At 47.1% G+C, this 20,583-nt stretch overlaps 1 protein-coding gene across 1 annotated transcript in view; it reads right to left on the reverse strand.

Annotated features, from left to right (window-relative positions):
• Positions 1 to 20,583, reverse strand: part of SRRM4 (serine/arginine repetitive matrix 4) — a 169,427-nt gene that overhangs the window by 22,476 nt on the left and 126,368 nt on the right. Inside the window, exons 2-7 of the mRNA XM_052655011.1 lie at positions 18,878 to 19,024; positions 17,290 to 17,376; positions 11,486 to 11,557; positions 8,335 to 8,361; positions 5,970 to 6,020; positions 2,736 to 2,834 (exon numbers count right to left, since the gene is read on the reverse strand). Coding sequence (XP_052510971.1) covers positions 2,736 to 2,834; positions 5,970 to 6,020; positions 8,335 to 8,361; positions 11,486 to 11,557; positions 17,290 to 17,376; positions 18,878 to 19,024 — 483 coding nt within the window. The remainder of the gene's footprint in view (positions 1 to 2,735; positions 2,835 to 5,969; positions 6,021 to 8,334; positions 8,362 to 11,485; positions 11,558 to 17,289; positions 17,377 to 18,877; positions 19,025 to 20,583) is intronic.

The raw sequence follows: 20,583 nt of genomic DNA on the forward strand, positions 1-20,583 counted from the left end.
ATAGGATCTGAGGACAGCAGAGTGTGTTTGGGTGTGTCTGCATAAACTATGTATGCATCCCTCCGCCCACCCACCTGTCCGTGTTCATTCATTCTCTTGTTTGTTTGACAAATGTGTATTCATGTACCTGGCACTGCTGTGGGGGCTGGGGATGCAGCTGTGAAGACAGAAAGGGTCCCGATGATCCTGATTCAGTTTACTCTGCTTTGTGTGCCTGTGATTGTCTCTCTGCTTGCCTGTCTGTACGTGACTGTGTGTACGTCTGGGTGTGTCCATCTGTGTTTTCATGTGTTTGTCTATAAATGTAACTGCTTATATCTGTGTGTCTTTGTGTATCTGGCTTCACCATCTGTGAAACAGAGGCATCTTATTGACTGTCACCCAAAACTTTTGAAAAAAAAAATCTGATGAAAACGACAAAGATGCCTTCTGCAAGCTTGTCAGATGTAGATCTGGCTGCCTGTCTGTGTTGGAAATTAAAGGAATCTCTGACTCCTTAGAAAGGGTGTATTTGGACTCAGCATTACTATTTAGCTCTGAGTCACAGTAGTGATAAAAATAACACCTTATGGATTTTCATGGCATTTGTAAGCCCTTCGTAAGGTGCTTTCACAGTCCTCTCTCCAACTCAAAGACACAGACAGGGCAGGTATTATTTCTTATTCCCAGATGAGAGAGCTGAGGCTCAGAGATGTTTAGGAACCTGCCTGACATCACACAGCTTGTAGTGGCAGAACGAGGGTGCTGTGGGGACCAGTGCCTCTGTTTCTTGCACTGGAGTGTCCCTCTCTGCTCTAGGGCCTCTCACTTTTCTACTGAGTGGCCCAAGGGCCAGCTCTCAGGTTGCTCCCACACCTGCTGGAGTGTCCCTTAGTGCAACGGACACTGGGAAGCTGCGGCAATAGCAGCAGGAGACGTGCTTGCAGAAAGAAGGCTGGGGTGAGGGCCTGTGATATGCGCCCCTTTCAGAAGAGGTGAGCCTTAGAAAGGGTAGAGTGCGGTCGCTGAGAGTCTGCAAGCAGGATCTGCACCATCCTCCCACCCAGGCTTGGGCTGAGTCACACAGACCTGGGTCCTGGTGCCAGCTCTGCCAGTCACCCCTCTGCCCACCAACACACAGGCTTCTCAGCTGTAAATGTCAATCATGCAGTCGAGCTCAGTGTGTCAACGCCCTCCGGACAAAGGCCAACGGGGACACCCTGTGCTCAAACAAGCATCTTGTTACTGCTCCCTGCAGTGATGGAGAACACGCACCATGGGCGAGTGGAGGACATCTCTGTCGGGTGGGCGGTGGTCAGAGAGAATCTATTAGAAGCATGTGGTCGGGGACTCTGGGAAGCATGTAAAGAGCTGGGGCTTTGATCTGACTGGATGCTGTCAGGGAACAGAGGTAATTCTCTGATTGGGTATCTTCACCAGTCTTACCTAGAAGGAGGGGAGACTAGACTGAGGTTAAGGCTATCACTGGTAAAGATGGAGGATGGAGAGATGCAGGGTCACTTTGGGGTCGTGGACAAAGTCCCTGTTTTGTCCAGGCTTGTACCTGCTTCCAAGAGGGTCTTGGTTTTGTCTGGATCACTCAGGATCACAGAGCAGCCTAGTGTGATGTGGGAACACCACAGCTACTGGGGCGAGTCCTCGATGTCAGGCGCTGCTTTCACACCTGCTCCACGCATATCTGGATTAGATCAGAATGTCTGGAGATGGGATCCAGGCACTGGTATTTTTAGACTTCCAAAGCAATCATGGAGCAGCCGAGGCAGAGAAGCTCTGGTCTGGCTCATGGTGTGACAGGGATGATTAAGAGACAGAATCTATTTGCAATTGCAGCACAGCGCCTGGTTCAGAGCAGAATTTAGATTCCCATTTCTCTTCCTCCTCTTCCTTCCTGTAGACATTCTGACTTAGCTGGGAATGCGGCGGGACCAGGACAGCGAGATTTTTAAATCTTCCCAGGTGAGGTGACTGCGTGACTACATAGGTCAAGTGTGAGAAGGATTTAAGAAAGAATAAAAGAGCCTCTGACATCTGGAAATTGGCCTGGTACCATCAAGGGGCCCTTGACATTCCCAATGGTCTCAACAATTTCAAACACCAACATCCACGAAGCCCCACTCCCTCTTTCTCTTGTTCTTCTCATCCACAAGAGCCTCTTCCCCTGCTCAGGCCAGGGCAGCCAATGTGTCAGCATAAAGAGGGTCAATGTTAGGAGCAAGAGGGCTTGGGAGGGCCACAGAACCAGATACCTTGTGCTAGGTAGCCTTTCCTAGGTCGCTTAGCTTCTCTGTGCTTAGAGCAACCCTGAGTGAGAGACAGCCAAGTGAACCAGACGTCCCAGTTCAGTCCTAGCTCTGTCACTTAGCAGCTAAGTGCCTGGCAAGTTCCTCTCTGTGCCTCAGTTTCCTCATCTCTAAAGTGGGGATGACAATGGTGCCTCCTTCCTAGGGGTGCAGAGGGGATCATGCAGTGGACCTTGAAGAGTCTTAGCACCTGGCCATGTGTTAGCAAGTCCTGTGGCCACTGTTCCTGTAAGTGGAGGCAGCAGGTCCTTCAGCAGGTCCTTGCAGCCCCTCTGCAAGGAAGTGGTGACAGCCAAGTGTGAGGCAGGGGCTGCCCCTCTGCTGGGAGAGCGGCTTCCCCAACAGTGACGGTGGAGGCAAAGCTGATGGTGACGGTGTCTAAGCCGGGCTCTGGGCTGTGGTCAGGGTGAGGAGATGCCTCGGGGCGGGGGTTACCTGCTGTCGCAGCTTGAGGAGCGGGACTCTGAGCTCTGGGACCGTGAGGGGCAGTGGTGATGGCGGTGGCGGCGAGATTTTCGGGGCCGGCTTCGCGATCTTGAGGGGGTGGGGGTGAGAAGGAGGGAACCAGAGGAGAGAGAGAGGTTTTGATCTTGTAACACACATCGTTCCCTTGCACTTGAGTAACTGTCCAAGGTCATGCACCCCCCACTCCCTGCATCACCCTCACTTCCCATCTTTGTAACTGGCCATCCTGAACACAAAGAAGCAGAAAGGGGGTCGTCGAGGGGAGACAGCCTGATCCCCAGGACTCTTCTGGAAGCAGAGTGTGTGCCACCTGCACACATCACCTCTCCCTTGCCTAAGGCAGGAGTCTCCATTTCAGGAGCCAGTCAAACACCGCAATGTGGGAATCAGTCGGGCACTCAAGAAATACCAACCAGAGGGCACGGGCAAGAAAGTGACTTTGCCTTCAGAAGAGTGCTGTGGTACCTGATCTTCTAACTTTTCAGGTAAATGTAGAAATGGAGATTTTTGTGTAATTTATTCCTATTTTAAATGCAAGCTCATTAAAAAAAAAAAAAAAAAAGACACTGTTTGGGGCAAACAAAACACAATTGCAGAATCCCTTAGGCTTTTGGGCTGCCAATCTGTAACTCAGACCAGGAAAATTAAGCATGACTCTTAGCATGGAGTCAAAAGCCCACCTTCAGAGTGAGTTACAAATGTCATTATCAACAAGAATTACAGTTCATGTAGTTGCTGCCACTGCCTCTTACTTCAGCTCCCTCTAAATAATAACAATGACTTAGAAGTAGCAATAGTAGTGGCGTGGTCACTGGGGACATACAAGGAATGTCAATCGTCTGGGCCAAGTCAGGAAGCCAAGGGGTGGTTAGAGATGATTCTATTAAACGGTAACTTGGTTATCCCAACAAAGGACTCAGGTATTCTTACTCAGGTATATCTTGTCATGTGATCCCTTCTCTGTTTAAACCCCTTGCACTGTCCTCATGTCAAGTCCAAACTCTGACCTTGAACCCCGAGCATCTTCAGGAACCAGTCCCTGCCTAGCTCTCCAGCCTCCTTGCATGGCATCTACAGTCCTGGTTTGCAAGGCTCAAGTGACACCAAGGTGCTATATTCTGGCTCACACATATCCCACATTGAATCATGTCCTCAGGATGATGGTCATGGCAGGTAAACTGTAACACACACTGCCTGTCAGGCACTGGGTTCTGAGCATTTTCCTTAAATGGACTCATTTACTCCTCACAACAACCCACAAAGCGGATTCTCTTATTATTCCCATTTTAGGGATGCAGAAACTGAGGTACAGAGATTTAAACCACTTGCCTGGCCTGCAGCCTAGAATGGTTACGTCCATCCTTCTCACAGGAAACCTCCTACCACCATTCCCTCTTTCCTGCACCTGGGGTCCCACCATGCCCTGAGCTTTCGTCTGCCACTGCTGTGCCAAGACCTGTCCCATGTCTCCTGTGTCCTGCTGCACTGTAAGCTCTTGAGACTGGGAGAAATGTCTGCCTAATCTCTGTCCTTGGGCCCCCCATGGGGCCTGCCACCTGTTAGGGCCTCTCTAAGGGATGCTGAACAAGCAGAAGTTACTCACTCCAGTGGTTCCCTGTTTAAATGCAGCCTTAACTAACCACGGGTTTTGGCAAGAACAACCACCTTTATCTCAAGGGTGCCTCATGTTTCTTGCTTCTCCCTCTCCTGACTCTTGTCTTTCTGGCTTTCAGAACCTTCTTTTATGTCCTGCTTGCGATTTCTGAGACTTGGTGCTGGGCAAGATAGCCACTTTGCTGCCCTCAGGCAGGCAGTCCATACCTCAGTGATTTTTTCTTCTTTTGATGACTGTCCCAGGACTCCTGGGGTCTGGGCCCGGGCCCTGCTTAGTGACTGTCTAGACTGCAGCCCTTCAGACAAGTGATGCTCATGTCTCTGAGAACAGGTGCTCTGTCTATGCTTAGGATGAACATATGCTCGACACAGATGACCAATGACTGCCTCTTGACTTGACTTGAACAAGCTTGATGATCAGGAAGTTCTTCCCTGAGCTAACTTACAGCTCTGCTGCTTCCTCATGGAGCGTTCCCCGGGCCCCCGTGATGGTGCCTGAAATGCCCTCTTTCGCACTGACCTTGGGTGAAGAGGCATTTGGTTGGCCAGCAAAGCTGAGCGCCTCCCTCTGTGCCTGCTTCCTCTTTTCCCTCCCCTGCAGCTCACTGACTTTCATCCCATTGCCTTTGATTCTCACTTTAGAAGCTTCTTGGTGGGAGATAAAATATTAGTTGATTGGAAAACACATGCACTAACATTTGCAAGGGTATAAAGTAGGTGGGTTGTAACCAAATTTACTTTTAATTTGACTGGGAACTGAACTCTACAGGCAGTGCTGGCTGATTTGAATTTCTACTACTGGCTATAAACCGAGGACCAGCTGGGGACCGAGGCTGGGGGTAGGCGCTCCCCCAGTATCTCCATGCTCTAAGCCCAGGGACCACAGCTGGAACTCCCATGTATGTGCACACATGTGCACACACATGATCAAGCCCCCTTACTCACTCAAGCCCCCTTACTCACTTGTGTACTGGTAAACCCCCCCCACCCCCGACACACACACAATCCCTAGGAGTAATGCACATAGATAAGTAAGCAGTGCACACACCAAGGGCATGGAACTAACACTCTGTAACAAACAGAGCACGGATATGCACGCTGTTTAAGTTCATGCTCACATAAGCAAGGGCACACGTGGTGCATTCTTGTGAACACAGACATATATCACACACATACACACTAGGCACCCACATTGCACACAAATGTTTGCACAATAGAAAAATATACAGATATTTACAAAGTGCACACTATACATATATGTACCATGCACACATGTTACACAGTGCACACACAGGCACACTAAATTCACACACAAGGGCACAGACATGTACACCATTCACTTTCATGCACACAGAGACACACATGCACACACACACAACAAACACCATCTTGCACACCCATGCATGCCAAACCCACAGCTGCAGGTCTACACACAGTTCTGTTGTTCGGTCTTCCCCTTCCTGTCCCTCCTCACCCACCGGCCCCATCTCCCGTTCCTTCTGTCTTTGGCAGTTCTAACCCTCTGGCCGTTCAGAGGTCAGTCTCCCACCTCCCCAAATTGCCAGTACATTGCAGGTGGAATGTACATACTGTTTTTTGTGCCTCTTCTCTTCCTTTCTTTTGCTTTTTGGGCTGGAGGAGCTGAATGAGAAATGGCCAATCAATTGAAAGATGCAAAATTCCAGCGAATGATAAAAATAAAGTAGCTAAAATGCTTAACACATGGTGGTCACTAGATCCAGGCAGTTTGGGAGTGGACAGGGATCGTTTCTAAAACCAGAGCAACCAGCCCACATATATAGACTGAGGACAGGGAATAAAGGACACCGAGATCAGTTTTGGTGGCTTCATGGTAACAGCAGTAGTAAAGGCAATCATATTTGCCATGTTTTGAGGCTTTATTATGGGGAAGCACTCACTAATACTTTTGTCAACAATCTCATTTCATTCTCCCTACAACCTATGACTTCCCTGGTGGCTCAGATGGTAAAGAATCTGCCTGAAATGCAAGGGACCCAGGTTTGATCCCTGGGTAGGGAAGATTCCCTGGAGAAGGAAATGGCAACCCACTCCAGAATTCTTGCCTGGAGAATTCCATGGACAGAGGAGTCTGGTGGGTTACAGTCCATGGGGTTGCAAGAGTCGGACACAACTAAGCAACTAACGTGTATAGACAACCTGTGGCATGTTTAATAAGTATTGATTTTACAGAAAGTGGAAACTAAGCCTCAGATTGGCTGAGAAACTTGACCAGCATCATACAGGTGAGCTGGAATGTGGCCCCAGATCAATGGTCCCTAGCGTCTATCCTCTTGACTACTGTTCTAGTCTTTTCTAAAAGAAAAGACTGGAAAATCCAGGGAGATATTCTAAAGCCTCCCAAAGTTTGGCAGATTCTGAAATGTTCTGCTCATGAATATTCAAGTTTTTTTTTTTTTAAAGTCAGAGTACTGGGGTGTGGGCAGAATGGACAATGATGACTCAGGGTCTCCGCATCATCAAATAGAAGCCCCAAAGGCAAACGCTATTTGATAATTCAAGTCAGACTGGCTTCAGGGGGTCACCAGGAACCCATCATTGGCCTAAGTCCTGGGAAGGGGAAATTTGATTTCATCCCACGGAAATCGCATCTTGACATGAGCTATGGGATATATGTCTGTGTCTGGGACTCAGCCTGGGCAGTGGAGATCCCAGGTCCTCACTGAAAGACCAGGTTCACCTCCTGGCTCTGCTGCTGAGTTGCTGTGTGACATCAGGCAGGTTACCTGTCCTCTCAAAGACCCAGTTTCCTTGCCCTTGAAATGGGGTCATTGCTTAAGCTGTTGGGCTAAGTGAATAGATTACCTTGGTAATCAGTGTCTACTTGTTGACTGACTGAATGAAAGGATTTTGCACTCTGCCAGTGGCTGCGGCTGTGCTACTGTCATTTAGGAAGCCACTGCAGGCTGTCCTGATCCTCCATCAGGCAGACTTGGGTTGCAGTTTTGGCCCTGCCTCCTCTGACTGTGTGTCTGTGGACATGTCGGCCACATCTCCTGAGTCTTAGTTTCTTTATCTGTAAAATGGAAATAATAAAGCTATCCTCTGCACAGGGTTGTGATGGGGACGTGTAGAGATTAAATACCCATGCAGTGGACAAGGCTTAGCATAGCATCTAATTTATAGTGAGTACCCCACAGGTTATAGCTCTATTTGTGCTCACCCTGTGTTTCCAATACTAGGCCTCTATCCCTTAGCTAGGATCTGGGAAGGCTTTCGTGGGGCGATGCTTCTCTACATTCCCAACCCAAGATTTCCTTTTTTCTTTTGGCCATGCTGCACATCTTAGTTCCCTGACTCTCAATGAGCTCACATTGAACTCAGGTATTGAACTCATACTGCCTGCATTGTGGGGGCTTCCCAGGTGGTGCGGTGGTAAAGAATCCACTTTCCAACGCAAGAGACGCAGGTTCGATCCCTGGGTCAGGAAGATCCACTGGAGGAGAAAATGGCAACTCACTCCAGTATTCCCGCCTGGGAAATCCCATGGACAGAGGAGCCTGGTGGGCTACAGCCCATGGCGTCACAAAAGAGTCAGACACAGCTAAGCACACACGCACACACTCCTGAATTAGAAAGTGGAGTCTTAACTGCTGGACCACCAAGGGAAGTTCCCAACCCAGATTTCAACCAGTGGTCAAACAGACCCTGGAAAGGGTGGTAAGACTTGCCAGGGAGAAGGGTCAGTAGGAACTGGCCTAGCAGCAACCATATGGCCTAGTGGAAATTGAAAGTTGGCTTGGACCTTTCAGGGAAACCAGATCACGGCCTTCATTTTGGAGGAAACCGAGGCCCAGGAAGATGAAGAGGGAGTGAACACAGAGGTGGAGGCTGAGAGCTGGACCCTAGATGCTACCTAAACTTGGTTAGGAAAGCAGAAAGCCGAGCAAGCAACCAGAGGCAACAAGATGCTTACCTGTGCCTTCTCTTCTTGGAGAATGACCTGATTGAGGGGGAAAAAAAAGGAAGGGAGAGAGACAGGGAGGGAGGGAAGATGAGGAAGGAGGAGAGAAGAAAGGAACAGAGGGTGTGGGGGAAGAAAATAAATGTGAGTCTGAGTTTCTTTTCCTGGGATGGTTGTATCAGCACATTTATAACTGTTTTTTTTTTTTTTTTTTTTCTGGGCTGTTCCCTCACCAGGGATCACACCCATGCCCCCTGCAGTGAAAGCACAGTGATAACCACCGGACTGCCGGGGGATTCCCTATCAGTGCACTTGTGGTCAGGCTACACGGGGACCAGGACATCTGGTGAGCTCTCCTCCTCTTTTCGATTTGAAGATCATATGAGAAACCTTGGCTTGCATTTTGAATTATCGGTGTTTCAATCCTCACCCAAATTTGTCAGTAAGCCCGTTCTGGAAAAGGCTGCATGAGGAGGCCAGGACAGAGAGTCCCTCTGCCTCTTCCCTTTCCCCAAGCCTCACTTTGGTTCCTTCTCTCTCTAGCTGTGGATTCACCATCATCAGCATCTTCAAGGGACAACCAGTTTCCACATGTGGAACTCCTACTGGGGTCCCGGCTCTGTACTAAGCATCGCTCACACACAATCTCATTCAGTCTTCCCCCTAAACCTGTAAAGTACTACTGATAGCCCTTTGACAAAGACAGAGGAATTAAGTTGCCCGGGACCACACAGCTTCACTTGTGTAACTCCAACTCATTCTCGGATGTCACCTCCTGTAGCATTTTCCAGTCCCCTCAGGCTGGTTTGGTCCCCTCTCTGTTCCCACAAGCCCCGAGTGAGCTGCCGAGCTGAGCCTCACTGTGGCACAGACTTCTTCATAATATGACTACCATTGTCCCCTCTAGAATGTGAGCGACTTGAGGGCAGGGACTGGGTTCTGGTCACTGCTTTGTTTCTGGGGCCCAGAATCTCCTCATTCATGATATATAATGGGTATTCAATAAAGAGGTGTGAATAAGAGATTTTTCTTTTAAACCCTGAAACCTTAGTTAATTGAAGGAGAAGAAAAAGTTCAATGCATCCTCTACCTTTAGCTTCCAGTTCCAAAAAGTTAGCCATCATTAACCAAACATTTCAAGAACTTGGTGAAAATGGACTAAGATTAGAGTGATGCTCAGTAGACGAGGGTTTGAAAAGAATCAGATCATATTTCCGGCTCCTAATTTCCCATTTTATGGTCTTCCTTCCCTCTAAACTTCCGACAACCCCTGGGCCAACTGTAGCCCCCCAAAGAAAGTCTGTTTCTAATCCTCTGGCTAAGTCGCTTTCCTATGAGAAGCCCTTGAGTGAGACGCCACTTGGTTCCCAAGATCCATAGAGAAAAATGCTCCCTCTTCCCATCCCACCCCTAAACTGCGACAGATCACTCAGCACAGGAAGGTGACAAGCTGGCAGTCTGTGGTCACGGGCAGGCCCTCACCTCAACAAAGGACTCCACACTGGGAATTTCAAACCCCAGGTTAACAAGGGCTTCCCTTGTGGCTCAGTTGGTGAAGAATCCGCCTGCAATGCGGTAGACCTGGGTTTGATCCCTGGGTTGGGAAGATCCCCTGGAGAAGGGAATGGCTACCCACTCCAGTACTCTGACCTGGAGAATTCCATGGACTGTATAGTCCATGGGGTTGCAAAGTTGGACACGACTGAGTGACTTTCACTTTCACACGGGTACTGAGCACAAACTCAGACAGCATCAGTGGGCATGTTTGGACAGGTGGTGGACATAATCTGTGAGACCAAACTGAGTAGAGGCCATTCTGGCAACAAGGGCTGAAAGCTGACCACACCCCTGGGTTGGGAAAAGCCTCGTGGGGGTGAGATGTGGCAGGGCGGGGAACCCAAATGACCTCTTACCTTTCGTTCTGTTGTGATTGTTTAATTGCACAAGTAATCCACCACCGGTGTAGAAAAATTAGAAGATACAGATAAGCAAAAATAAAATATAAACCACTCTTTCCCTGTCATCCACAGTTAACCACAGCAAATAGCTTTCGAAGATAAACCCTCCGCCCTCCAGGGGTCAAACGAGCTTTGTAAATGTGTGTAGATGGGGGAGGCAGGTTAGGTGGGGACGGTGCGGCCCCCTGGCTCTGTCTAAACGCACAGCAGGTCCTCAGTTCCAGCGGATGGCTGCCTGTGGAAAGATCGGCCCAGTGAAGAGAGCTTCTGGTTTTACAGAAGTGCTGGAAAATTTTTTGTATCGTAAAATGTTGGCTTGGCCCATGAACCACAGATTTGAGACCTCTCACGTACAGCGTTCCTGTCTTTTGTTTTTCTACACAAACTTGCGTGTGTGAGTGTGTGTGTACATGCATGTGTGTATAGTGAGCACCTTTGGGAATGTGTGTGTGCAAGCTCAGTCACTCAGTCATATCCGACTCTTTTGAGATCCCATGGGCTGTAGCCCACCAGGCTCCTCTGTTCATAGGATTTTCCAAGCAAGAATACTGGAGTGGGTCGCCAATTCCTTCTCCAGGGAATCTTCCCGACCCAGGAATCAAACCTGAGTCTTCTGTGGCTCCTGCATTGGCAGGTGGATTCTTTACCACTGAGCCACCTGGGAAGCCCTTGGGAATGTGCGTTCAGTCACTAATGCCTCTTAGTCCACAAGCAGTTGTCTACAGGTATGTCCAAAACATGGGCAATCCTGAAGCAATGTTTCACATGATCCCATTCTCTAGGACACAGCTGGATCTATCAGAAAGGCCTCTCCATGGGAATTTAGAATAACAAACAAGAGAGATTCAGTATCTTCTTATGATCGGGCCTGCGACAGGAAGAGACGGGAACAGAGTACAGGGTCTGTGTGCCCCTGTGTGCACTATGGAGTTGGGCTTGGGTTGTGTTAGCTTCGGTTCCAGCTCTTCACCGAGACCTGGCTGGTCTCCTTAGAACAAGTTCCCCCCAGGCCTGAGTTAGTGTTAGTGGGTTTCTGGTCTTTGCAACACGAGTCCCAAGTTACACAAGTTACAAATACAAGACCATACACAGAGGAGTGTTAACAGAATGATAAGCTTCCAAGTGACCTTTCAGTGCTGCCCACTGTTGCCCCCATCCCTACCCCACCTGAGGCATCCCTGTGTGCAGAAGAGGAAGGGCAGTACCTGTGTCGCTTATGTTTCTTGGAACTCTTCTTCTTCTTCTTCTTGACAGGTGATGGGCTATAAGATGGGGACCTGCCGTGGAGAGAAGACATACTTGAGACGGAGGCTTTGAGGGCCAGGATCGGTCCTTTCTCCAGTTCCCAGACACAGCCTCAGCTCTTCCAGGAACACATATCAAGGATGATACTTTGTCTTAAATGTTACTGTGTGTTTTATATGTATTATATGTATTATTTCATTGAATCCTTCTGCATACTTCTTAGGTAGGTACAATTGCTACCCTCCTTCTTCAGACAAAGTAAGTGAGATTCAGAGAGGTGAAGTGACTTGCCTAAAGACAGTTGTCTAAATACAGCGAAGAAGTGAGTGAGCTGAAATTCAAATTAAAGCTTCTCTGATCCCAGGGGCTTTGTTCTCAATCACTGCATCACCCCATAGCTGCCCTCCTGGTCGGACCACAATATTTATTTTTGTCTGCTGCCCTTCCCCAAACTGTGTATGCTTTAAAGGCCTCCCCTCTGCCCCACCCTGTTGTCTCCATGGTCAGACCAAACTTCTGCAGGACATCTTGCCAGGATGTTCTCAGCGTGGGTCCTTGCCACAAAGGGGTTACCCAGGAAACAGATGCCCTAGAATCATGACTATGATTCTAGGCTGGGGTTCAGGTGACTTGACTCTCCCATTAACTCACAAGTCAGCAACCTAGATAGTATATTAAAAAACAGAGACATTACTTTGCTGACTAAGGTCCATCTAGTCAAGGCTATGGTTTTTCCAGTAGTCATGTATGAATGTGAGAGTTGGACTGTGATGAAGCCTGAGCGCCGAAGGATTGATGCTTTTGAACTGTGATGTTGGAGAAGACTCTTGAGAGTCCCTTGGACTGCAAGGAGATCCAACCAGTCCATTCTGAAGGAGATCAGCCCTGGGATTTCTTTGGAAGGAATGATGCTAAAGCTGAAACTCCAGTACTTTGGCCACCTCATGCAAACAGTTGACTCATTGGAAAAGACTCTGATGCTGGGAGGGATTGGGGGCAGGAGGAGAAGGGGACGACAGAGGACGAGATGGCTGGATGGCATCACTGACTCGATGGACGCGAGTCTGAGTGAACTCCAGGAGTTGGTGATGGACAGGGAGGCCTGGCGTGCTGCAATTCATGGGGTCGCAAAGAGTAGGACACGACTGAGCGACTGAACTGAACTGAACTGAACACCTCAGGCATGTCACTGCTTGCTCTAAGTTTCCTATTCTCCCACAGATAAAATATCAAGGTTGAAACGTATCTGGAGTTGCAAACTCAATGCCAAGAGAGACCTGCCTCTCAGACAGCTTAAATGGATGCAGCGGGTTGGGGGGTAGATGGTAGGGAGTGGTGGGGCCTGCGGTAAGCCAGGGAGCACCTGACCTAGGAGGATGGCTTCTTTTCAGATTAGCTGAAGGTCTCAGGTAGGAATGCAGGCCTGGGCTTCCAGAGCACTTGCCTTTTCAATAGTAGCTGTCAGAGGACATATTTTCATATGAAATCTCCTGGTTTTAAAACAATGGCCATCAATTAAAAAGACAAAAAACAATTTGCAGGTCAAATAAAACGTGTCTGCAGGTGGAGATGCAGGGTTGAAAGACAATCTGACGTAGGGAATCCGAGCACCTGTCCCCAAACACACTGAATGAATGAAGGAATGAATGAATGAAGCCTAATCCCTGTGGCTTCCCTCTTTTTTTTTGGCTTCCTTCTTTGACATGTTCTCCTGCCTATCCCTAAAATCAGGAAGCTCAGGCCACTTACCCCAAGTCTACCCCTCACCATAGAATGGCTGGAACTCAGGTCTTCATTCACATTACCCTCTGGGTCCTCTTTAGGCCTCACCATTTAGAACTAGGCTAAAGTAGGGGTGAAGAAAACAGAGCCCCTGAAAACATGGAGGTGGGGCCCAAGGCATCCAGAGTCTGCTCTCTGCTGCCCCCTGGAGGCTTCTTCAAATACTGCCTCCGAGGTTTTTTAGCAAACACCCTCTTCCAACAACACAAGAGAAGACTCTACACATGGACATCACCAGATGGTCAACACCGAAATCAGATTGATTATATTCTCTGCAGCCAAAGATGGAGAAGCTCTATACAGTCAACAAAAACAAGACCAGGAGCTGACTGTGGCTCAGATCATGAACTCCTTATTACCAAATTCAGACTCAAATTGAAGAAAGTAGGGAAAACCGCTGGACCATTCAGGTATGACCTAAATCAAATCCCTTATGATTATACAGTGGAAGTGAGAAATAGATTTAAGGGCCTAGATCTGATAGATAGAATGCCTGATGAACTATGGAATGAGGTTCGTGACATTGTACAGGAGACAGGGATCAAGACCATCCCCATGGAAAAGAAATGCAAAAAAGCAAAATGGCTGTCTGGGGAGGCCTTACAAATAGCTGTGAAAAGAAGAGAGGCAAAAAGCAAAGGAGAAAAGGGAAGATGTAAGCATCTGAATGCAGAGTTCCAAAGAATAGCAAGGAGAGATAAGAAAGCCTTCTTCAGTGATCAATGCAAAGAAATAGAGGAAAAGAACAGAATGAGAAAGACTAGAGATCTCTTCAAGAAAATTAGAGCTACCAAGAGAACATTTTATGCAAAGATGGGCTCGATAAAGGACAGAAATGGTCTGGACCTAACAGAAGCAGAAGATATTAAGAAGAGGTGGCAAGAATACACAGAAGAACTGTACAAAAAAGGTCTTCACGACCCAGATATTCATGATGATGTGATCACTCATCTAGAGCCAGACATCCTCGAATGTGAAGTCAAGTGGGCCTTGGAAAGCATTGCTACGAACAAAGCTAGTGGAGGTGATGGAATTCCAGTGGAGCTGTTTCAAATCCTGAAAGATGATGCTGTGAAAGTGCTGCACTCAATATGCCAGCAAATTTGGAAAACTCAGCAATGGCCACAGGACTGGACAAGGTCAGTTTTCATTCCAATTCCAAAGAAAGGCAATGCCAAAGAATGCTCAAACTACCGCACAATTGCACTCATCTCACATGCTAGTAAAGTAATGCTCAAAATTCTCCAAGCCAGGCTTCAACAATGCGTGAACCATATTGCTGTTCAAGCTGGTTTTAGAAAAGGCAGAGGAACCAGAGATCAAATTGCCAACATCCACTGGATCATGGAAAAAGCAAGAGAGTTCCAGAAAATCATCTATTTCTGCTTTATTGACTATGCCAAAGCCTTGGACTGTGTGGATCACAATAAACTGTGGACAATTCTGAAAGAGATGGGAATACTAGACCACCTGACCTGCCTCTTGAGAAACCTATATGCAGGTCAGGAAGCAGCAGTTAGAACTGGACATGTAACAACAGACTGGTTCCAAATAGGAAAAGGAGTACGTCAAGGCTGCTTATTTAACTTCTATGCAGAGTACATCATGAGAAACGCTGGGCTAGAAGAAACACAAGCTGGAATCAAGATTGCCAGGAGAAATATCAATAACCTCAGATATGCAGATGACACCACCCTTATGGCAGAAAGTGAAGAGGAACTAAAAAGCCTCTTAATGAAAGTGAAAGTGGAGAGTGAAAAGGTTGGCCTAAAGCTCAACATTCAGAAAACGAAGATCATGGCATCCGGTCCCATCACTTCATGGGAAATAGATGGGGAAACAGTGGAAATAGTGTCAGACTTTATTTCTGGGGGCTCCAAAATCACTGCAGATGGTGATTGCAGCCATGAAATTAAAAGACGCTTGCTCTTTGGAAGGAAAGTTATGACCAACCTAGATAGCATATTGAAAAGCAGAGACATTACTTTGAGAACAAAGGTTTGTCTAGTCAAGGCTATGGTTTTTCCAGTAGTCATGTATGGATGTGAGAGTTGGACTGTGAAGAAAGCTGAGCGCCAAAGAATTGATGCTTTTGAAGTGTGGTGTTGGAGAAGACTCTTGAGAGTCCCTTGGACTGCAAGGAGATCCAACCAGTCCATTCTGAAGGAGATCAACCCTGGCATTTCTTTGGAAGGAATGATGCTAAAGCTGAAACTCCAGTACTTTGGCCACCTCATGTGAAGAGTTGACTCATTGGAAAAGACTCTGATGCTGGGAGGGATTGGGGGCAGGAGGAGAAGGGGATGACAGAGGATGAGATGGCTGGACGGCATCACTGATTCGATGGACGTGAGTCTGAGTGAACTCTGGGAGTTGGTGATGGACAGGGAGGCCTGGCGCGCTGTGATTCTTGGGGTCACAAAGAGTCGGACACAACTGAGCGACTGAACTGAACTGAACTGAGGTTTTTGAACTTGCCCCTCTAAGGAACCTCTTGATGAAAGTGAAAGAGGAGAATAGAAAAACTGGCTTAAAAATAAACATTCAAAAAACTAAGATCATGCATCCAATCCCATTTCTTCATGGCAAATAGATGGGGAAACAAAGGAAACAGTGACAGATTTTATTTTCTTGGGCTCCAAAATCACTGCAGATGGTGACTGCAGCCATAAAATTAAAAGAGGCTTGCTCCTTGGAAGAAAAGCTGTGACCAACCTAGACAACATATTAAAAAGCAGAGACATTACTTTGCCAACAAAGGTCCATCTAGTCAAAACTGTGGTTTTCACAATAGTCATGTATGGATGTGAGAGTTGGACCATAAAGAAAGCTGAGCGCCGAAGAATTGATGCTTTTGAACTGTGGTGTTGGAGAAGACTCTTGAGAGTCCCATGGACTGCAAGATCAAACCAGTCAATCCTAAAGGAAATCAGTCCTGAATATTCATTGAAAGGACTAATGCTCAAACTGAAACTCCAATACTTTGGCCACCTGATGTGAAGAATTGACTCATTGGAAAAGACCCCAATGCTGGGAAAGATTAAAGGCAGGAGGAGAAGGGGATGATAGAGGATGAGATGGTTGGATGGCATCAGCGACTCGATGGACATGAGTTTGAGCAAGCTCCGGGAGTTGATGATGGACAGGGAGGCCTGGCGTGCTGCAGTCCATGGGGTTGCAAAGAGTTGGACACGACTGAGCGACTAAACTGAGGCCATGTAAGAACCATCTCTCTGACCACCCCTTGGGGTCTGGAACATTGAACCTGCTTTTAGTGTAGGGATTCACAGCCTAGAAGAAAGCCTGAAAACAATTTTAAATGCACAATAACTAAAAGGGTTGTGTACGGAAAAAAATCCATATGGTACAAAAGAGTCAATAGCTGGAAAAAAAATATAAAGTCCATTATCTTTGGCATTTTTGTAGTGGTAGAAGCAGCTGAGGAGCCTAGAATCAAGCGTCTGTAGGTTCTGTCACCTCCTCTCTGAGCCTTTGTTTTCTCATCTCTAAAATGGGGATAATAACTATGAGAGAAAGGAGTCATGATGACTGGAGTCAACACTGTGTATTTGAAAGTTGCTAAAAGATTAGACCTTAAGATTTCTCATCACAAGGAAAACAACTATAACTATATGAGATCAAAGCGCCTGGCATGGCACTTACATAAAGTGAGTTCTCCAAAAATACATAAAGAAGTAAATACTAATGGTCACGGTCATGCTTCACATTAACTATCATTTACTGTGTGCCAGACGCTGTGGCAGCTGCTTCCACGTCAACTTTCTTGTCTAATACTCACAAAACCCCAAGAGGTAGGTATTTCTACCATTTTTTAGAAATGGAAACAGGCTCAGAGAAGTGAAGTGACTTGCCCAAGGTCACACAGCAAGTTGAGAGGCAAAGAGGGGATCTGAATCCCAGAGGAGTCACTGCCTAGCTCAAGAACCCTTCTGTCCCTTCCCCCATCTTCAGGAGCCCTCACCTCCTCCTCTTCTTCCGCGTAGCTTTCTTCTTCTTTTTCTTCCCCCTGGAGGAAGGTAGCGGCGTCAAGTCTTTGCTGCGGGAGGCACTGAGGAGAACACAGAACAAGGCGTTAGAGGGCCCAGGGTTCCCCGAGCCGCCAACTGGTGCTGTTGTAGCTGAGAGATGATCCAGTTCCTGGGAGGGTGAAGGACCCTCAGTGAATACCTAATCACCACCTCATGGCTGATTTGGTTGCACTTCAGGTTAAATGCCTCAAATAAGGAGCCAATGCTGACCTAATGAGACAGATGCTCTACGTTACCCAAACATCAATTGATTATTTAAAACAGAGTTATAGAGGTTAACTGCACCTTAATAGATTTATTATTGAATTTGCAAATGGCTCACCTTGGTAAATAAATCAGTTTTTAAGTAATTAATTGGCAGTTCAGCATCCTCCCTCCCCAATACATCGTGTCTGTAGTTCCTGCTGGAAATTAAATGGGAGGCAAAAGGTAGGTTAAGTAGCAGCTGATTATTAAAAGTATATTTGCCAAGGTCTAATGTAACGAGATACATATCTCATATCGCTTCACAGAACCTCAAAAACCTCCACTCCTCAGGAATAATTATTTCCTGTTCAATTAAATTCAAATGCTCAGGCTGCAGTTAAATGAAGTCAAGTTATCTCCTTTTATAATTGGGGCAGGCTCCAGGGATTTTTTTTTAAAGCAGTATCCATCCCACGGCAAAAAGATATGGTTCTGGATGAAAAACTGCTTGAGAATTGAAACAGGCCAACCCTGCTGAATCTCACTGGGAAAAGAGAATATTAATAAGAATATTATTGTCATTATTAGTAATAACACAGCTACTGTATATCCACTTACTATGCACCAAATGTTTTATATACTTTGATACTAACAAAAGCACTTTGAGGGTGTTATGATTTTTACTGTCTCATTCTACAGGCAAAGAAAATCAGGCTCAGAAAGCTGAACTGCCTTGCTCAAGGCTGCACAGTTAGGAAGTGTCTGAGGGGGATATGAATCGAGGCCTGTGTGATTACTGTCCTGAGAGCTTTCCCACAAAACCAGCTGCTTTCTCAAACTTGTTTGTGTGGCTGATCTTTTGGAAGTTACTTAACTCTTTATAAAACATCAAAAAATGCTGCCATAATTAATTCCATTTAAGAATCTGGTATTTACAGTTAGTAGAAAAAAAAACGATATAAGTAATTAGAATACATGTTAACATCTCTGCATTGCCAGTCAACAAAAATCATATAGCTATATCTTCAAGAGACTCACTCTTAGCAGATTAAAAATGAAAATCACAGGGGGTAAATATGTAACTACTTAGACACCTGTTCACTAGCCTCGGGAGTCTACGAATCCTCTGAAATGGTACACAGAATTAGGAGGGTGTTCTTAGTACTCATAGCTTCCAACTAATTCTCAAATGGGTTTTGATTTGATTTAAGGATCTCAAAGAGGAACTTGCAAGAGACAGAGGGGAAGAGTGGTCGGAGAAATAAACTTCGTTTTTTCAGCCTCAACTTGAACTTCCGTGTTAGATCAGAGAGGGGGACGGGGGCAGAGTCTCACCTGCGTGCTCTGGTGGGACTGGGCTCCCGGCAGGCTTTGCCTCTGTCCCAGCTGTTGGTGCCCAAGACCTTGGAGGCCAAATGCTGGCTCAGCTTTTCCGAGGGTCCATCCTGAGCTGAGACCATGGGGCTGCTCTGGGGTTCTGTCCTGTAGAGGAAGAAAGGAGGAGGCAAAAGCATTAGGATATGACGGAGATTCCTAATGTTCATCAAGCATGCACAGATGTCTGACTTCCCTTGGAGTTAAGCTGGGGTCATAATGATCATCAGGGGTCAATGGTCTCCGCGTGGGGGTGAGGCAGTCAGATCTGTGTGCCATCTTCAGCTCTCTCTTTCCCTCTGTCACAGAGACTTTCGAGGCCACACCTTCCAAACAGTGAAGCTACTGGGTGGGAAGAGAGATGCCTGGATCACATCAGACTGTGCAGGACAGAAATAAACCTTAGTTAGGTTAAGCCACTGAGGTTTAGGGGCTTTAGGCTATCCTGACTTAATCACAGGGAGGGGCTGGGAATCAGCATTTTACTTCCTTCCTCAAGACGTTTTCGGAGGCCAAAAGCAAGACAAAAGTTAAAGTGAAAGTGAAGTCGCGTCCGACTCTTTGCGACCCAATGGACTGTAGCCTACCAGGCTTCTCTGTCCATGGGATTTTCCAGGCACGAATACTGGAGTGGGTTACCATTTCCTTCTCCAGGGGATCTTCCCAACCCAGGGATCGAACCCGGGTCTCCCATATTGGAGGCAGGCGCTTTAACCTCTGAGCCACCAGGGAAGCCTCCCCAAAAAGAAGGATCGAACCCAGGTCTCCTGCATTGCAGGCAGACTCTTTACCGACTGAGCTACGATTAGTTCAAACTCTCTCTTGCCATTTCTATCCCATTTTTCTATCTTATCTGTGTGTGGCACAGAGATACCTTAATTCAAACACTATCTTCACCATTTAGTAACTATAGAACCTTGGATTAGTTGCTCAACCTCTCTGAGTTGCAATTTACTCAGCTATAAAATAGAGGATAATATCAGTCCATATATCATTGAGTTGTAGTGAAGATAAAATAAGATAATATAAGCAAACGGGAAAGGCCTAAAATATGTCATTTCCATTTTCCTTTACTTCTCTGTGAACCAAGCCTCCTATCTGGTGTCCTTAGCAGGTGTGAGCTCACCCATTTGGGATAGCAGTTCCAATGAAGGCCTGAAGTTCTCCCCTCTGCCTCTGAGATGAGGTCCAAACTGCACAGGAAGATGACCTGTGTCCCACCTCCTTCTCTGAGTCCCAGAGAAGGAAAAGCAATTGCCTAGTTACTTAGTCTCTGAAGGGGCTGTCACTCAAATCTCCTGGCTCCTAACCAGGAAGAGTCAGGAGTCTGAGAGCCACAGGTGGATCTAGCAACATCCAGCCAGCGCGCTTGCTGCACTCCCCGCCTGCCTGCCTGCCTGCAGATCCCAGGTCAAGCACTGATCGAAGGCACTAGCATCTCTCCTGCACCGAGCTTCTGCAGCCACCGCCTCAAGATTGGCTTATGACTCAGGATAAATGCATCTGATAAGCCCCCCTGCTCCTTGGGGCTGCCAGGAGCGCAGGCCGAGCCTGGTCAATATTGAAGGGAGGGCAGCAAAACACATCCATCTCCGTCAGCCGCTTATCAGTGTATCTTTAGAAGCAGAGCTAGGGGATGCTTCAAGCCCAGGAAAGATGGAGATTCT

Source organism: Budorcas taxicolor, chromosome 17, assembly GCF_023091745.1.
Source record: "Budorcas taxicolor isolate Tak-1 chromosome 17, Takin1.1, whole genome shotgun sequence".
Classification (NCBI taxonomy): Eukaryota; Metazoa; Chordata; class Mammalia; order Artiodactyla; family Bovidae; genus Budorcas; species Budorcas taxicolor.